The following is a 15,970-nucleotide window of genomic DNA, read 5'->3' as shown; positions in this document are numbered from 1 at the left end:
CATGGCAAGTTCTTTGCAAGGGAAAGAATATGAGATCTGCCTGAACGTAAGAGCTTGTCTGAAGATACTTACAATTTTGTCCTACATTTGTAAAAGCTGAAGGTTTGTTATTTTTCACACATATCTTTAGTCTGGTGGAAAGTCAAAACTTGAATCCAAAATACTCTATTAGACTAGAAGCTACTCTGCTAGCTGTGCAGTGCTGGAAGTCCTGCAGTTCCACACTGACACGCTTCAAATTCCTAAGTTCCCTGTATAAGCTTATTGGGAAGTATCTGTCTGGCCTTCCAGGAGCTGGAAGAATGGGCCTCATATATATATATATATGTATATATATGATTTGTATGTATGCCAAAATGCTTAAGATGAACTCCATCGGTATCATATACACAGTTTAATACTGTAATAAAAATGTTTTTAATAGCATAGAATTTGTTTCCACCCTTGCAAAATGTATTTATGGGTGTTTTTGATCACTTAATTTTTTGTCTGCAATCTCATAAGCATATTTACAATAGTTATTTCAGCCTGCCTTTTTGGCTCTTTGGTTATTACCATCCTTTCACGCTGGAGTAAGAAACTGTGCAGACCTCTGAATTGTTAGAGCTGAGATGGCACGTGAAGGGAGTCGACTGAGTCTCAATGAATCCTAAGACCAACTAACTCTTCTTGGTGGTGTTTCTCCAGTGCTACAAGGGGATTATTATTGTCCAGGGCTGATACAGTTGATCAGAGGAGGCAGGAAGGCTTTGCCCCTGATTTTCCAGTAGCACTTTCTAGCTGCCTTGAATGGATGTCTTGGTAGGTGGGATGCCCCTTTCTCCCTTAGGTAGGAGAACGGTTTAACATGTACCAGTCTCACAGACCAAGTTCTAGGCTGTATGCATAGTCAGAGGGCAGTGCGTGAGGGTAAATTGCTCTCTAATCAGTGAGAAATCCATTGCTAAAGTTCCTTTTCTTGCTCTCTGTGTTATATTCCAGTAACAAGTATAATAACTGATTAATTTCTGATTCATAACCTGATGTATTTTAGAGGCACAAATACAAGCAAGAAAGTTCTGTAGTTTTTCAGCACCTTGGGCCACACTTGTTAAAACATAAAATCAAGGATATGTAATTCAGCTCACAATAGCAGATCAAATACAAAAGACTTCATCTGAAAAAGTGTAAACCATTTGGGTTTATCTGACCGTGTTTGCCTGTTTAAACACCTAAATGGGATGGGATTGCTATAGCAAATAGTACCGTCGTTTAACGTTTGTAATGAACTTCAAAACGAGCTTGATGAAGTATGCTTTTAGTATAAATTGGAGTTAAGCTGCAGTGCCAAAATGTGATATTGTAGGTGGTATTCATAACAATGAAGTGCAAATGAAATTCTGCCTGCTTTTAATTAAATAAGCACACACTCCACTGAGTTTTGGAAATTTAATTCTCTTAATCTGAAGTCTCAGGCCCTGAACAGCTATTGTAATTTTAAAGATAGTGCCGATATATTTCAAGGCTGTTTATACTTAACAAAATACTCACGGTGTTTTCTTTTGTAAATCTGGGGCCCTTTTGATTTCTTCTGGTGTTTTCTTATGCTGTGTGAAAAAGAGCTAAGATAACCTTCTTGTTTGTAACCATGGCAGTCAGAGCTGTAACTACAAGTATTAACAAAAGGACTGAAGCCTGTCGATTCTGGTGTTCCTACTGAGAGGCTCTGGGTTGTGGTTGTCCTCTGTAAAAAGCACAGTGAAATATGTTGATGTACATGAGGAAGGCATGCCTGGCACTTGAGAGCTGTCACAGGGCTTCCAAAAATGGGAAGGGTTGACCAAAAATTCCTTGCTTTGAAGGGGACCAGCTGTTTTTATACCATGTGCCTTGGTAAGAGGTCGAAAAGCCAGATGGCTAAAGATGCTCCTATGGTCAGATCTTAAGGCTTGGAGCAAAGATTCCCCTGATGAAGAGGATTCTACTATACATAACAAATTTACACAGACCAACACTAATTATTTTCAGTGTTGTGGAGAGACCTTAAGGGTTGGACTTGGTGCTTAGGGACATGGTTTAGTGGGTGACATTGGTGGTAGGGGGATGGTTGGACCAGATGATCTTGGAAGGCTTTCCCAACCTGAATGATTCTGTGATTCTATATGACCTGCACAGCTGACTGAATAGGAAAAAAAACAAACCACCACCAGCAAAAACTGTCAACATTTATAATGATACTGTACTTGTGTATCTTTTGGGAGAAATTATGTTCCTTTTGGGAGAAATTAGCATGTGCTTCATCCTTTCCTGCTCTCTAACTTGTCATATGATTCAAGTTGCTACAAACTAAACCAAAGATGGTTATTAATTTTATTTTACAAAGGTATATGGTTTGAAGTAAGGTCTGGTTAACCAGCTAATATGTAAAATGCATTAAGCATTACTGTTTCTTGAGTTTGGTGTAGTCAAATTCAAATGATTTGAAGGCGTTTTTTGCATACAAAAGCCTGCAAAAACTATTTCAGAGCCTTGCATGAGAGGTGGCAATCATCCTGAAAATGTTTGCATGTAGCTTATATGTTTTGGAGTCACTTCAGATGTATTTTTACAGCCTAAAGTATTTTTTTGACCTTGATTATAAGTAATTTAAAAACAGTGGCATATAACATTTTCAATGTCACTCAAATGACTTTCATTTTTAAGACCAATTGAGGTTTACTTGCAATGAATTTGAGTTCACAAACCACTTAAGCCATTACTGTAGCAGAAGCACTCTGCCTTTAGGGTGTACTTGTATTTCTACATTACCAGAATTGCATTTTGTACCTGTACGGTGAAATTCCCCATATCAAACGGAAACAAAATAAATTGAAATGAAATACTCATTTTTGTTCTCTGTTTCTACATGGGAGAAATTTGCTGCTGCTGGCATGGCTGTATTCCTGACCCACGTAGTAGAAATGACAGCAGAGTTAGGTAAATACAGAATTAAATATTTGAGGAAACTATATGCAACATAACTTCTCAAGAAATCAGAGTTATAGCGTGCAATTAACAGCTTAATGGACCTTTACCTCTTCTAGCAGCTTTTTTTAAATGAGACAGATTGCTTGGCAATGTTTAATAAAAAGTTTGATTACACACAATGTGTAAAATGAAGACTTTAAAATTAAGCATATTCAGAAGTAATTTCTCTCAAGCACACGTGGGTGGCTAGAAAAAGAGAGCATGTGTGAACTTGATAACTTAGAATATAATTACTGAGGTGGAAAGCACATCGCAAGTCATTTAAAATTTGTGAATGGCAGCTCTTTGGGACGGTTCAATCACGGTAAAATATAAACGTTGCTAAGCTTGTTTTTACAACCACGGTGAAAGAAATTGCTCTGGTGAGAAATTCAGACTGGGGCTACCCAGAACGTAAAGAAACCCCAGGAAAATACTATTTGGTGAACAGAAGTCAGCAGATTTAAATTTCATGCATTCTGATGTGGCAAAGCATTTGAAGACAGCTTTTAAAGGAGCTGCAAGGTGAGTTGTGGTATCAGTCATGCTCTACCAGCTTTGGCCATGCACTGTTATTCTCTCCATCAGCTTTGTCCCATTCCTCTCCAGGAGATTCAGCCTTGATACGAGAGTCAGCGTGCTGGAACTTCTGAGGAAGTTGCTTTAAGGTCAGGTTCTGCATTTGGCACTGATACAGTGGAGATTCACATATGTGCTGTGCCAGCTATGGCAAAGACATATTTTTTGGCATACAACAGGGCAGGAAAATGGTGATGGCCCAAACCACTGCAGCCAGACTCACCTCAGTTTGTGCTGGTGCTGTGTGGTGTGTGAGGTCCCCACAAGGCTGGTGTCCTGCCTCCAAGGGTGTGTATGTAAGACAGCAAGAGGAATGTGCCCTTCCCTCTGTGCTGTGAGCTGAGGTGGATGCTCAGATTGCTCAGATGGGGCTGGTGCTGAGTCATGGATCTGGGGCTGGGAAGTCCGGGATCCTGGGTATCGCTTGACAGAGAGCAACTTTCAGAAGATTGTTAGTGGTGTCAGGGAGAGTGGTGGTAGGTGGCATTCGGCTGGATGTGACTTTCAGTCTAGCAGTGACTTTGGTCTAGCACAACCCTGTCACCCAGGAAAAGCTATTGATTTAATGTAAAGAAGAAAATGAGAATCTTAAATTCTTCCTAGGAAATTGTTAGAAGATTATTATGGTGTTATGCAACATTTTAAGATCCGTTAGACCTATTAGAAAATGAATACGTGTTCCTCTGGTGCCTCGCTAGCCACACTGCTGCTGAATTTTCTGAACCTGAAGTGTTTATAGATTGATAAGCACAATCTGTTAGATGCTAATGGTACTTATTTGCTTATTTATGTAAGTAATTTTAAATGAAACCTTTTACCGTTGTACTAGGTGCTTTGCAGAAAAATTAAAAACATAAATTACACAAGCTACCTGCAGCGGGTAGAGTAAGCCAGGGCTTCTGATAAAAGTGACCACTAAAGCACATAGCTGAATTATCTGCAGTAAAACTAAAGACAGAGAAAGATGCAAGTCAGATAAGGCAAACTTTTTTTTTTTTTTTTTTTTTCATCAGTAAAATACAAAATTAAATAATGGGTCTGTGTACTGTGTTCTAGATTTCTGCAGCAGTTTGTTCCAGGTTGAAAACATGAATGAACTGGAAACAGGATTCCAGTAAATTTGACCATGTTTTCCATGTTTCTTCCCTTTTCCTTAACTGCTCTGCTCGAGATATTTGCTCACAGGTTTATCTGCTGATGTAATAAAAACACGAAAGGAGCAGTATGTTTTCCTTCTGCTACTGTGGGCGGGTGCAAATGGCGACAGGAAAGAACAGTCCAACACAGAGCAACGTTGAATACAGAACCATATTTTTGTTCTCTGTTACACCTGTATAGTTCCTGTGATGTGGGCAGAAGGCTGGTGGTGTGAAGGAAACAAACAAACAAACACAGTAAGAATGAATCTGGGGGTGGTAGGCTACCAAAGAAGAAAACTGGTCTTTTTATACCCAATTTTTCTAATTCTTTGGAGCAGACTGAGATGAGAGACCCTAGAATAATCTTGAAATCCCAGAGGCTTCTTATACTGTTACGCAGCTGCCATGATTTTATTTTATATTTTTCTTCACTCCCTTAGCCTACTCTTTAAGAATTTTTCTAAGAAATTCTGTTTGAGAAGTTTCTCAGTTGCTTTTGCAGCTTTTTGCTGCTGAGCTGTAGATTTTAGGACTTTCTGACATTCTTTTATCTCCTCGAGCTTTCTTGCATAGGATAAGATTGATCTCTTATTTGTCCAAGGAAGAATTCTACTTTAAGGAGAAAAAGGTGTGGTGGATATTCTTCATTGCTTTCTGTGATCTTCATTTTTTTTCAGTTTGTTTCATATTCAAAGTGTTATTTCGTCATTTTGTAGGCTGGATTGGTTTTACCTTGGTATTCTTACAACTAAGCTCATTTTGAGTGATTTCACTGGCAGCTGCAGCGCTTGGAGACATACTTAAAAACAACTGTGTGACCTCGCTGATGTCCTGTTATTGCCTACGTAAAATAGACCTTGAAATCAGCCCTGCTGATTCTCAATAGCTGCTAGAAAAGCAACAGCCCCTAGCTTCTAGTCAGGTGCCTGCCTTGAGAATAGTTGAAAGGGATGCTGTGGACATCAGAATTTCATAATGGCAGCAAGCTTTTAAAAATATTCTGCGTTGAATAAACTGGTAACCAAATAATAACCAAACAAACCCGAACCACAGGGCAGTATTTAAGATTCCTATATCTCTGTGGGACTCTGGTCCTGTAGCTGGGCCCGTATCTTCTGTCTGTGCTATGAGATTTGGCCTCTGTCTTGTTCAACAAGAGGGGAACTCCTTGCACTGGCTGTGAAATTAAAACTTGAGGTTGTGGGTGTTAAAACCCACGTCTGGGACTTCTGCTCCCAGGAGGGAACCTGGCATGGTAGCTGTAAATATTATTAACCTCCGTGATACTACTGGGAGTTCTGCAATATCTCTCTTTTTGTTTTTCAAAGCTTCTGGATTGACAGCACTGGTGAAGACTAGTAGGCATCTTAGTAGGCTGGAATGGGTGTTATGATATCCTGCCTGGTCCCGTGTCTGTATGGCTTGGCTGCCACAGAGGGCAGGCTTCATAGCAGCAGCCTGCCCACTTTTCCCCCCACTAGAGGTACCTACTTAGGTCTCTTTCAGCTGCAGCTGATCGAGCCAGCAAGTTTTTCACTGTACTGGTTTAGTGTCTCTGAGACCTCTTCCCACCAGTCACATTGATTTGAAATTTGACAGCATCCACGCGAGGAGTTTAGGATAGAGATGCCGCCAGATCTTGTGTGGTAGTGTAAAGTTACCCCCTCCTCATCCCTAAAGAAGCTAAAATTATCGCTGGGTTTTGGCTTTATAATCCTCTGTGAGTTTTTACTGTGACTATTCACTTGTCTGAGCAGCACAGAGAAGTTGCACCAACAGCAGAGCTGAGGTTAGATAATCAGAAGGAAGCAGAAGCGTGAAGTAGAAAAATATAACGTAGACCCTACGTGTGTATGTCTAGCAGAGGTCCCCAAAATATTTTCCTATGCAGTCTTTTCTAACTGATTTGTGCCCAGGGTTTGAAACTTTCTTTTTTCCCCAAGGATGCCACTAACCTTTAGTCAAGAGAATTGATCCCTAAAATACTGCTTTGATCCAGCGGGTGTTAGTTATATGGGAAAAAACTGCAAAGTCGGGGAGGAAGATAGATGCACATTTTTTCTATCTGTCTCTCTTACCTAGATTGTATCATATTGGACATACATGAGTTTCCTGGTCTGATAAGGGAGATAGAAGTCAGTCTCTTGCAAAATAAACTAGGTAGTTTTTTTGTTTGTTTGTTTGCTGGTGATTCAGCTTTTCTGTTTTTTTTTTTTTTTTTTTTTTTTTTTTTTTTCATTCTGTTTGTCTTAAAGAGTTTGGTTTTATCCTATGTCAAACATGGAAAACAAAATAACAAGAACTTGTGGGTTCAAGAAAGTTTGTTTTCCCCAGACCTTCTTCCAGTCAACATTTCTGTTCCTGAAAACCTGGAACAATGACCTGTGAAGTTTTGTTTGTTTGTTTGTTTTGTTTTGGTTTGGTTTTGTTTTGTTTTGTTTTCTTTGGTAACTGCAAAGGCCCAGAATGCTGCCTGGAAGACCTTCCACCTTGCATCTGTTGCAATATCAGGCTTAGTCTGCTCTCTGCCCAAGCAAGCGCCTAGAATTGGTTTCTTGCCAAGCACAGGAAGATGTGCACTGTTGTAAAATATTGAAGCCTCTGAATGTACCTAATATATAAAGGTGTTTTAGTAGTGGATACGTAAAGTGATATGGTGCCTGGGTTTTTATCCAGTATGAATCAATATAAACTTGTCTTCCTTTTGTCACTGATTCTGAATTTAATTTTCTATACATAAGCATCTTAAATTGATTGCACAATACAAATGTCTTGCAGCTTTGAGCACAAATGATTGGATTGTAGCAATTGATCTGCTTACATTATTTGATAATAGCTGCAAGCCTTTGTATTTAATTCACGAAGGATCCACATTCTTTATGAGAAAAGTTCCTTCAGATTTTATAGTTTGTTCTGTACGCACAAAGCTACAGAGTCTGTACTGCTGTAAGTGGCCTCCAGTTCCTTTGGAAAACTTGTGTGTTGAGTTGTCAATATTTATTTGTGTATGTACCCACTGTAGTTTGTATACCCACTGTAGTTTAGACATGCTGCAAAGGGCAGGGTAACTGTTTCGTAGAGCTTTGCCATGGAGATCTATGTAGATGATGTCATGCAATGGATTCTTTCCCATACTATGGGGCATGTGTTACTAGTACTAAACGTATACTTAGATCCTTTTCCTCTGGTCTCCCTATCTTTCATAAGCTCTGTGAACTAACAAGGGGTTTCTTTTTGCAGGAGACCCGAAGCCATAAGAGATCTTATAAATTATAGTAGTTAATATTCCTGTTTAAGTGAAAATGACTTATTATTACCACAATGTAGAAAGAAAGCAACACCACATAACAACTGAATGCGCACTATATGCATGATCTGGAAATACCTCCACTTCCTTGTTCTTGTACAATATTTGAGTTTATCTGAAAAATGAGGAAGACAGGGAATAAATATTTAGCCTTGTGGAACAGTGCTAGAGTGTCTGGTTAATTATACCTGGAAGCTTGTTACTATCTGAAGTGTGCTAAAGTCAATCAGTTCTTTTCAGAAGGTTTTTTGGGAGCCACTGAGGGTCACAGAGATGAGGGGGTGGAGAATCCTCAGTTTTCAAAGCGGATTTTGCAGTGTAATGAAAAAATTCCATCAAAAGCAAGGATGTGCTTCTTTCTTCTGCTTACAGAGTTTCAGGGACAGGAGATTGGAGGAATCCTATAGGTTCTCCAAGAGCTGTTGCTAATTCATCACTGAATCTCACATACAGTTTTGGCATTGTTGGGGCTTGTATCTCAGTGACAAAAAATGTTCTAAAATCAGCATTGCCAAAATCTCTGCCTTGCTGTTCTCATCATTAAATGCACGTATGTTACAGGACAGACTGTCCTTGACTCAAGTACATTAGCATTCCCTTAACACTCGATATTTTAAGGTAGACAGTGACGGAAGAGGGGGAATGCTGTGGGTTTTTTTTTATTTTTTATTGTTATTTATTTATTTTTCCTTGTAGTTTGCAGATGGGCAACTATTGTACAGGAAAGTAAAATGACTTGCTCAAGATCACTCAATGAATTAATATATGAAGTAGATCCATAGATCTACCAAGTCCCCCGCAGTAGCTGAATCTCCAGGCAGTGTTTTGTCTTGTGCTGCATGCATATATGCACAAAAGTAATTCTCTTTAATCAACATCAAAGTCAATATACAATATCTGCACTACTTCTTTCCCATTTTTGTTCAATTTTTAGTATCCATTTGTGATAGCCGGAGAAACCTTCCTGTGGACAAAGAAGAGACAAGGTCTTCCTTATTCCTTGTTTGTTGTAGTTCCTGCTCATTTAGCATCCTTCCCATCCCACTGTAGCCTCTCAGTACTTTCAGAGTTGCTGTTGTACCTGGTCGCACTGTCACTTGGGTGGCAGTAGCAATGGAAATCTGGTTGTTTTGGCACCTTCTAAAGGCTTGTGGGTCATGTCTTTCTCTCCTGTTTAGATACCCCTGCTTGAGACTGTACATTTTTATATACATATATATGTGTGTGTGTGTAGGTATGCATAGAAATTACCAGGGAACTCATACAGTGTAGTTATAGATTTGATACCTATATTGATAGGCAACATTATCCCAATTTACAAGAAGGGCAGGAGAGAAGAACCTGCAAATTACAGACAGTTTAACTTCAGTATCTGGAAAAATTAGGAGAAGATTATCCTGGGAGCTATTGAAAGACACTTAAAGGATAAAGCAGTCATCAGGCCCAGCCAGCATGGGTTCTTGGAAGGAAAGTCCCGTCTCACTCATTTGATCTCCTTCTATGGTACCATCACCCACTTAGTGGATGAAGGGAGGACAATGGATGTTGTTTTTTCTGAGTGTCCATAAGGCCTTTGATGCTGTCTGGCACAGTACCCTCCCAGACAAATTGTCCAACTGTTCACTACAAGGGTTTGTAGTGAATGAGGCTGCATCTAGCTGTGGTAGCAGGTCGCTATAGTGATGTTCCCCAGGGCTCAACCTTGGGACCGGTTCTGTTCAGTATTTTTATCAATGAGGTAGATGCAGGAGTGGGATGGATGCCCTCCTTAGTAAAATTGCTGACGGTACTCAAGTAGGAGGTGCCCTTGACTCTCTGCAGGACAGGAGGCCTTGCAGAGGTGCTCGTCTTTTCTCCCTGGTATCTTGGGACAGGACACATGGCAATCACTGAAAGCCGTGTTAGGGGAGGTCCAGACTACACCTTAGGATAAACTTCTTTACTAAGAAGGTAGTTAGACACTATAAGAGGGTTCCTAGAGAGGTTGTTGATACCCCATGTCTGTCTGTGTTCAAGAGGCATTTGAATAACACTCTTAATTATATATTTTAACTTTGAGTCAGCCCTGAAGTAGTCTGTTTGTTGGAGTTGATGATCTTTGTAGGTCCTTTTCAACTGGAACTATTCTACTGTATTGTTGCCACTTCCAGTCAATAATAATTTTAGGCCATTTTACTACCAAATAGTTGTGCTGATTAAAAAAAATATGCTTGAGTATATCTATATGTGTGAAATGCTACAGTACTTTAGGCCATGCATTTTCCTGAGAGGGAAAGAATTGCTAGGCAAGTGAAGTTGGGGTTCCCCATCCAGTTAGGCCTTGGGGTAAATAAACACTCTAGCCCAGATTTTATTTTTCCTTCTAAATCTTGAAAGATTTAAAAATGGAAAAGAAACATTGTTTGGATCAATGGAAATGACTTGACTTTGACCATTTTTGTCACCTTAAAAGTGAACCAGAAGATCGTAATTTTTCATTCATGAAAGTCAAAGCATTCCTCGCTGTCTCTCCAGACAGACTTTGACCTTTCACAGTTGCTATGGCTAGATGGAAATAAGGCTTTTGTGAACTTCCCTACCTCTTTTGCACACAGAGCCTGCAGCAAACCTACCCATTACTTGCTGTTGTTTTTGTGTGTGCCTTTGTGAGGACCCAGTGTGCAAGTGTGTGCTTATCACCCACCTGAAATGCAAAAGGCATTAATGTAAAGGATATTTTTTTCCTCATCAGAACATTCAAAAATGAAATGCAGTTGATGATACAATTAAATGCTGTTGTATCTGTGGAAATGGTATTCATTTTGTCAAATGCTGATGTTGGGGAATTAATACTTTTTGTGTGACAAGGCAACATACTTGGGCATAAAGTCCTAAAAACCTGTTGATTAAACTGGTCACATCATTTTGGCACTGTTTGTGTCCTAGTCAGTCAGTTCTGTTTGCTAATTTTAACTGTCTCAGGTTGAGATTGGTATCTAAATTAGGTAGGGTAAGTCACTTTTTAGGGGTGACTAGTGCAGGTTTAGATGCTGAAGTTAGATGAAGCAGATCCAGTCCCAGAATCAAGAAAGAAGATTCACTGGGTCCACTTCTGATAGTTTAACTTAAAAAGCAGGGTGGTAGGGAGAAGGGGAGAAGGATAGTAGTAAGAAAGTTGTGTTTTTTTTGTTTGTTTGTTTGTTTTTTTTTTCAGAAATGATTAAACAAGATTGATAATGATAGCTGGTACTACTGCTATGATTCTAAAAGTGGAAGAAGTAATCATATTACCATAGTGTAGAAACCTGAGAGGAGCAGTGACTTACATAAAGCAATCCACACTGTAGAAAAGCAGAAAAATGACATGGAGTCTTTGGTGTGAGTCCTGCCTGGGTTTGTCAGAAGCTGGCATCCCAGCACAGCTGGGGCACCCTTTGGTCAGGGATCAAAGCTGGCTAACTCACTGCCATCAGTGAGAACTGTGAGAAGATGGTAGGTTTTGGGGTTGGTGTTTTTTTCATGGGGGAGGAGAGGGATAAAGCACTGCTGGATTTTGTCACTGTATTTCTTTCTTCCATCTGTGAGGCAGTAAGTTTCCCATGATCTTCAGGTCAGTATAAACAACTGTGGTATGTGTGACTGGAGACAATATGTAACAAGTACTCTGGCCTTTGCAAATTATAAAACTGGCATGTTATTCAATTTCGATTTCAACCTTAAATAAATAAATAAATACAAACTATTTTATTCACAAAAACAGACATGACAAGGAACACGCAGAACTAGAATTTTGTTCCACTTCACAAACTTACTTAAAGCTTACTTTTGCACAGGTTGTAAAATAGCTGATTAGTAAGAGACAATGTAATTTCTCAGTGATGTTTTAAGTAGCTAGGTAGGAAAATATGGCGTTAGCATCCATACCTCTTCTGAATAAATAAAAATGAGAAGAGTTCTTATTTGCAGAAGTCAGTGCATTGTTCTTGTCTGTGCTGTAGCCCCTTTAGGGGAGATCAAGTGATGATAGCAGCATACCTGTGTGTTTCACAGCCTGTTCTTTAGCTTCTTTTCAATTTACAGTTTTTTTTGAATGACTTCAATACATTGGAGAAATAAAACTACATGAGCGCATGGTAGTAAAAACTTGTTTTCTATAATCAGACTAGAATATGGCAGATACAGTCATCTTTATGCACAGTTCAGTATAGCTGGAGAGAGTTTAGGATACATTAAAATGAATTCTTCCCTTGAGAGAATATGCCAGCCATTTTCTTAATGGTGTTTTAAGATGAGGCTAAGGGCTGTTTTGTAGTTATCCATAGCTGTAAAAACCATGAAATGGTAAAACTTTTGCTCTAGTTCTCAACAGCAGAAGCTGAACTGTAGTGTTGAAAGCTATTCCAAGCGGTCTGCTGGCTCACTTAGGATTTTCACAAATGCCTTCCTCACTGCAAGGCTAGAGCAAGCTGGGATGAGAAAGAGGAAAGATAAATTCACCTGTACTAGAGCTCCCAACATCTCTTTTATTGCTACATCTCAGCCTGGCAGTCAAACAAGGAGAGCTGCAGCTGAATCTTTCATTAGCAGAGGACAGTTGTCTTTTCAGAAGCAAAGAAATTGATGTAATCAATTAATTTTCTTCTTTGTGTTTGGCTCTGTTTAAAAAGTGAAGAGTAAAGTTTATTTTCTGAGAAGTCTAGGAAGGAGATTTATAGAGGGAACATATTTCTCACTAAGAAAACTTATTAGTGAAAATATTAGGCAAATGAGCGTGAAGGAGCTCCAGCTGCAGAGGTGAAAAGCAGAGCAGGAAATGTTGCAAGGAGTTACTCCTTCCTCTGGCGTAGCATGCTTCCTTAGCACCAAGCATGTTTGTGCACGTGAGAGTTAGCGTCCCTTGTGCATCCCAGAGTTAAACTCAGCCACGAAGACAACTACTGATGTACCGGATGCACCATTGCTACATTTAATACATCTTAAAACGTAAAGCAGGAATGTGAATACTAAGTACTGGAGAGGGAGGGGAATGTGTAGGTTGTGGTCTTCTTAGCACAGGCCAGTGTGAGGTGTTCTCCTGGTTGAAAAGTGTGGTAATAGAAGAGTGCAGTCCTGAAGTACTGATGGTGATCCAGTGCAGTCTAGGAGTACTGATGGGGATCTGCAATCAAGAATATTCAAAGTACCACAAGCGAGACTATTCCAAGTGCAGGTTAGGGTAAGTCTGAAGTTAAGTCTCAAAGCAGAAATGCAACACTCTATGTGTATGTACTCAACACAGCAGCACAAATGAAATACAGCATGTTCTAATTCAGAAAGCGTGCACTTCAGGCAGTTTCTGAAATTAAATTCTGTTAGGTTAAATTCTCAGCACCTGGGTAACTGTAGTGATGTACTGTTAAAACACTATCTTGTTATATTCTTAAGTGAGGTTACCATACTGAAGCAACCTTGCTTTTTATAGTTTGCTAGCTAAAACTTTTGAGTGCTCTGTTTCTTCAGACCTTTTCAAGACATTGGTGTTAAGTTGTCCCCTAAATGTATCACAAGATACACCACTGATTATCATTGTTATTAATAATATATCTTAAAAGTTTTCAGTTTGTAGACATGTGTATGTAAACTTGTAATGTTCCAGGTATTACAAATCTGCTGTGGCATGTTGACTGGCAAGGGTAAAACATTCGTTATATTAGAAGTTAGTGAGCTAATCATAGATTGGGAGTTTGCAAAAATTTGGATTCTTGCTAATATGGTGAATTGTTGTAGCTTCTTGCAATCTTTCTCCCTAGGTAAAATGTGGAGATAATATCGGATTGAGTTACACAGGTGTTCTGCAGCTTAGCAAGTAGATACTTTTTATTATCTTAAGATTATTTTAAATGGAAAATAATATATTTGAACAAATAGTTCTAGAAGAAAACAGGCTTCAATTTTGAAAATATGTGCAGCCAAACTATTACGTTCAATGTTACAGATCGAGTGTATCTTTTATCTCTGGACAGTTCAAAGGCAGGATTACAGGATGACATTTTTTTTAGAAAAAAATATCTCAGGCTTATACAAGTAGCACGTACTTCTTTTGATGGTTTGCTGTGAAATAGATGTTTCTAAAATCCTGTAAGGTCTGTGAACAAGTGCAGTTAACAAGGCCTAAGGTGTCAGTATTCAGAATCGCAAAGTCATTTGAGAGTCTGCTAGATCATTGGAAAATGTCAGGCATACAGCTGAGGATTAAGCTCTGTTTATATTGATGTTTCTGTTGCTCTTACTTCTGAAATCTTGGGAGAGGAGAGGACATGTTCACAATCAGTAGAGCTTTTGCCTTCATGGTAGGCTTTCTGAAATACTTGCTTGTAGTGAGTAAAGATGAGTGGTGATGAAATGAAGCATTTCTTTTCCCCATCTGTGAAATTTTGTACCCTTTCCAGGCCTCAGAAAAAAAAATAAAATGATCCCACTCCTCTGTTTATGCGTAAATTCATTGTCTTTAAGGAGTTTGTCATTTTACAGTGGTGCTGACTGGGAGGATTGGTCTTGATATTTGTGCTGCTGAAATTTATTATATATATATATATATTGTTGTTACTGCTAAAAGGAAAAAGCAATTTAGGAATACCCTTTCTTTTTTGTACTTTCTGTTTTGCTTTTTGTTTTTTGTTTTTTTTTTTTTGGTTTTTTTCCTTTGTGTAAGAGTGAAGGGCACATAGTTGGGAATTTTCTATGAAAACCTAGGGTTGTGACAAGCAATAGAAGTTAATAATTGCCAACCACACTGCAAGTAACAATGGCTTGTTTGCACACTGTTTTACATTGTGACCTGGGCATTGTGGTCTTGGCAATGAGGTGAGGTCAGGGTTTCGTCACCGTGATCTCTTGTACCTTGATTTCAATCAGTGATAGTCCATTGCCTGGATTTGCTTTTTCCTTCTTACACGTTCTTCCACCTCAAAGGGTTAAGTGAGGCAGCTTGCATTGATAATTTTTACAAAATTTTGAGTCTGATTGCACACATTGTGAAAAATGATGGGTTTTAAATTACACACATTTGGAAATAATTTCTCCAACACACAGATGGCTTGGATAGACAAAAAGAAAAAGTGAACCTAATAACTTATTGAAGAGGAAACTGTGTACACTACCATTCTGACATTTATGTAGCTTGGTGGGGGACTTGAAATGTGTCATTTAAAATACCCAGGCTTTATACAGTTCAAAAGCATTCATTGTCCTGTGAAGCTCAAGTAAGTTTATACCAGTTAGCTTGGCATCTGTACTGAGAGATACATGAAAGATACAATCAGTAAAGTATGAAAGGTTAGCAACTTTATTAATGCAAATCAACACGATTTCACAGAAAACAGATCTTGTTTGCCTGAGATCAGTTTCTGAGTTTAATTGTATAAATAGCGCTTGACATAGTAGACTTCTGATAGGCATTTGACTTAGCACTGAACAGCATTTTCATGTCTTTATTTGTTTTAAAGGTTCTGTGCCCAAAGAGGAAGAATAGATTTTCCTTCTACAGAATAAAGATCTATAATTTGGAGTGAGTGACTCCAACAGATTTGAGATGCATGAAAATAACTGACATATGCTGCACTTTTGCTACTAGCACATGCAAACAGGGATTTTAATCAAAAGGGATTCCTCAGCCAGTTGAGGAAAACTGTCGTGTATAAGCCAGAACGAAAGGATGCAGGTAAAAGTACAGCCCAAATTTTTATTTGTTTGCTTTCAATGTAGACGGTTAAATAACAGCAAAGGAATTTACAAAATATGAGACGGAGTCTGAGATGCAAAGGTACCGTGATCTGGACTTGAATATGCTAAAACTTTTATAAACAGTAATGAAGGTACTCCCACAGAACTTGTACATTTATAAGTACTTTCTAAGCTACTTATTTCCTGACACATTATATAATGTTTGCTTTCACTAATAGTTCCCACTGAAATCAATAAAAATGCTTATAGAGCAAGATAA

The 15,970-nt window shown here is 38.8% G+C and overlaps 1 protein-coding gene across 6 annotated transcripts in view; it reads left to right on the top strand.

Moving 5' to 3' along the window:
• MOCOS (molybdenum cofactor sulfurase) overlaps positions 1 to 15,970 on the top strand; it is a 232,342-nt gene that overhangs the window by 40,677 nt on the left and 175,695 nt on the right. Inside the window, exon 1 of one of the 6 annotated variants that reach the window (XM_035317364.1) lies at positions 13,095 to 13,204. The exons of the other annotated variants lie outside the window; for them this stretch is intronic. Coding sequence (XP_035173255.1) covers positions 13,110 to 13,204 — 95 coding nt within the window. The 5' untranslated portion in view covers positions 13,095 to 13,109. Of the gene's footprint in view, positions 1 to 13,094; positions 13,205 to 15,970 lie in introns of those variants that run through there. 6 annotated transcript variants of the gene reach the window in all.

This window comes from Oxyura jamaicensis, chromosome 2 (genome assembly GCF_011077185.1).
Source record: "Oxyura jamaicensis isolate SHBP4307 breed ruddy duck chromosome 2, BPBGC_Ojam_1.0, whole genome shotgun sequence".
In the NCBI taxonomy this organism is placed as follows: domain Eukaryota; kingdom Metazoa; phylum Chordata; class Aves; order Anseriformes; family Anatidae; genus Oxyura; species Oxyura jamaicensis.
This window is presented reverse-complemented; position numbering and strand designations above follow the sequence as displayed.